At 43.9% G+C, this 1,635-nt stretch overlaps 1 protein-coding gene across 4 annotated transcripts in view; it reads left to right on the top strand.

Moving 5' to 3' along the window:
- LOC109477152 (FYVE, RhoGEF and PH domain-containing protein 4-like) overlaps positions 1-1,635 on the top strand; it is a 47,340-nt gene that overhangs the window by 37,795 nt on the left and 7,910 nt on the right. For all 4 annotated transcript variants that reach the window (XM_019778209.1, XM_019778210.1, XM_019778212.1 and 1 more), the window contains one exon: positions 1,453-1,604. In XM_019778209.1, coding sequence (XP_019633768.1) covers positions 1,453-1,604 — 152 coding nt within the window. The remainder of the gene's footprint in view (positions 1-1,452; positions 1,605-1,635) is intronic.

Raw genomic sequence — 1,635 nt, forward strand, 5'->3', positions numbered from 1 at the left:
AAAGATACGGATAGCGGATTTGTTAGGATCCCTGGTCGTTCATTTCTCCAACGGATCCGTAGAAGATACGGATAGCGGATTTGTTAGGATCTCTGGTCGTTCATTTGGCTAGCGGATTCGTAGAAGATACGGATAGCGGATTTGATAGGATCCCTGGTCGTGGGTTGAGCTAGCGGATCCGTAGAAGATACGGATAGCGGATTTGATAGGATCCCTGGTCGTTTATTTGGCTAGCGGATTCGTAAAGATACGGATAGCGGATTTGATAGGATCCCTGGTCGTGGGTTGGGCTAGCGGATCCGTAGAAGATACGGATAGCGGATTTGATAGGATCCCTGGTCGTGGGTTGGGCTGGCGGATCCGTGGAAGATACGGATAGCGGATTTGATAGAATCCCTTGTCGTTCATTTGGCTAGCGGATTCGTAGAAGATACGGATAGCGGATTTGATAGGATCCCTGGTCGTTCATTTGGCTAGCGGATTCGTAGAAGATACGGATAGCGGATTTGATAGGATTCCTGGTCATGCGTTGAGCTAGCGGATTCGTAGAAGATACGGATAGCGGATTTGATAGGATCCCTGGTCGTTCATTTGGCCAGCGGATTCGTAGAAGATACGGAACGCGGATTTGATAGGATCCGTATAACCACCAATGTATTTTTTTGATAGAGTGGGCACTGTCAAACCTGTCTATGTTAGTAAGAAAATTTAATGAGTGAATGAAAAAGTTTATTCCTCTCGATCCTTGCAAATGTTTTTATTTAAGGATTCGTGCAAATGATATATCCGTATTCGTTTACAGTTAGGGATTCGAGTATATAAAACATCGTATCCATAGTGTATCTGCTATCCGAGCGGATACGGTATCACATCCGTTGGGTATTTTGTCGTATCCTTCACGGATTTGGCATTTGTTCGCATTTGTTCGGAATCTTCCGCATCCGTGACGGATCGATTTGACGGATGCGACGGTATCTGCCGGGATCCGTGGCCATTTTGCCCAGTGTACGTTTCCTCTTCGTCTCCAAACCAAAAAGGTCAATGACCTGAACTAGACTGTTACCATGGTACATTGTAAGTAGTGTTGGATTACATCATGTTGCAATTTTATAGCAGGAGGGATTTAGACTCCTGTCTGACCATATATATATACAGTATAAAATTTGTGTGTGTTTGAGTAAGAATCAATAGAGCAGGCCATATGCGAAGGTAAACATTATGCGTTTGCTTTGCAAATGTTTCCTTTCTAGTTAGTATGATATTTTTGTAGCTAAGAGTCGATGTATTAAGTATCTTAAGAACTATAGCATATGTTTCAAGAATTGGCTCACGCCACTCCAAGTTTAAGTTCCTTCTTCTTGGAAGCTCTACATTTCAACTGAAATGTACAGTGTAGTACTATATGATATCTTGTTTTATGGTGAAATCCCATGTTCCCTACATGTACCTCAGGATGTGAAAGCAGAGTTCACCATACCGTTGCCTGGTTACTCCATATCTGAGCTGGACCCTCTGGAGACGACCGACAGAGAACATGTCTTCTCTCTCAGCCAGGCCACGCAGGTCTACATGCTCGCAGCTGATGACTCCAAGAAGAAAAACAGGTGAGATTCAAACAGTGCGCACTAGTCACTC

Source organism: Branchiostoma belcheri, unplaced genomic scaffold (genome assembly GCF_001625305.1).
Source record: "Branchiostoma belcheri isolate BF01 breed outbred unplaced genomic scaffold, Haploidv18h27 scaffold4, whole genome shotgun sequence".
NCBI classification, from domain to species: domain Eukaryota; kingdom Metazoa; phylum Chordata; class Leptocardii; order Amphioxiformes; family Branchiostomatidae; genus Branchiostoma; species Branchiostoma belcheri.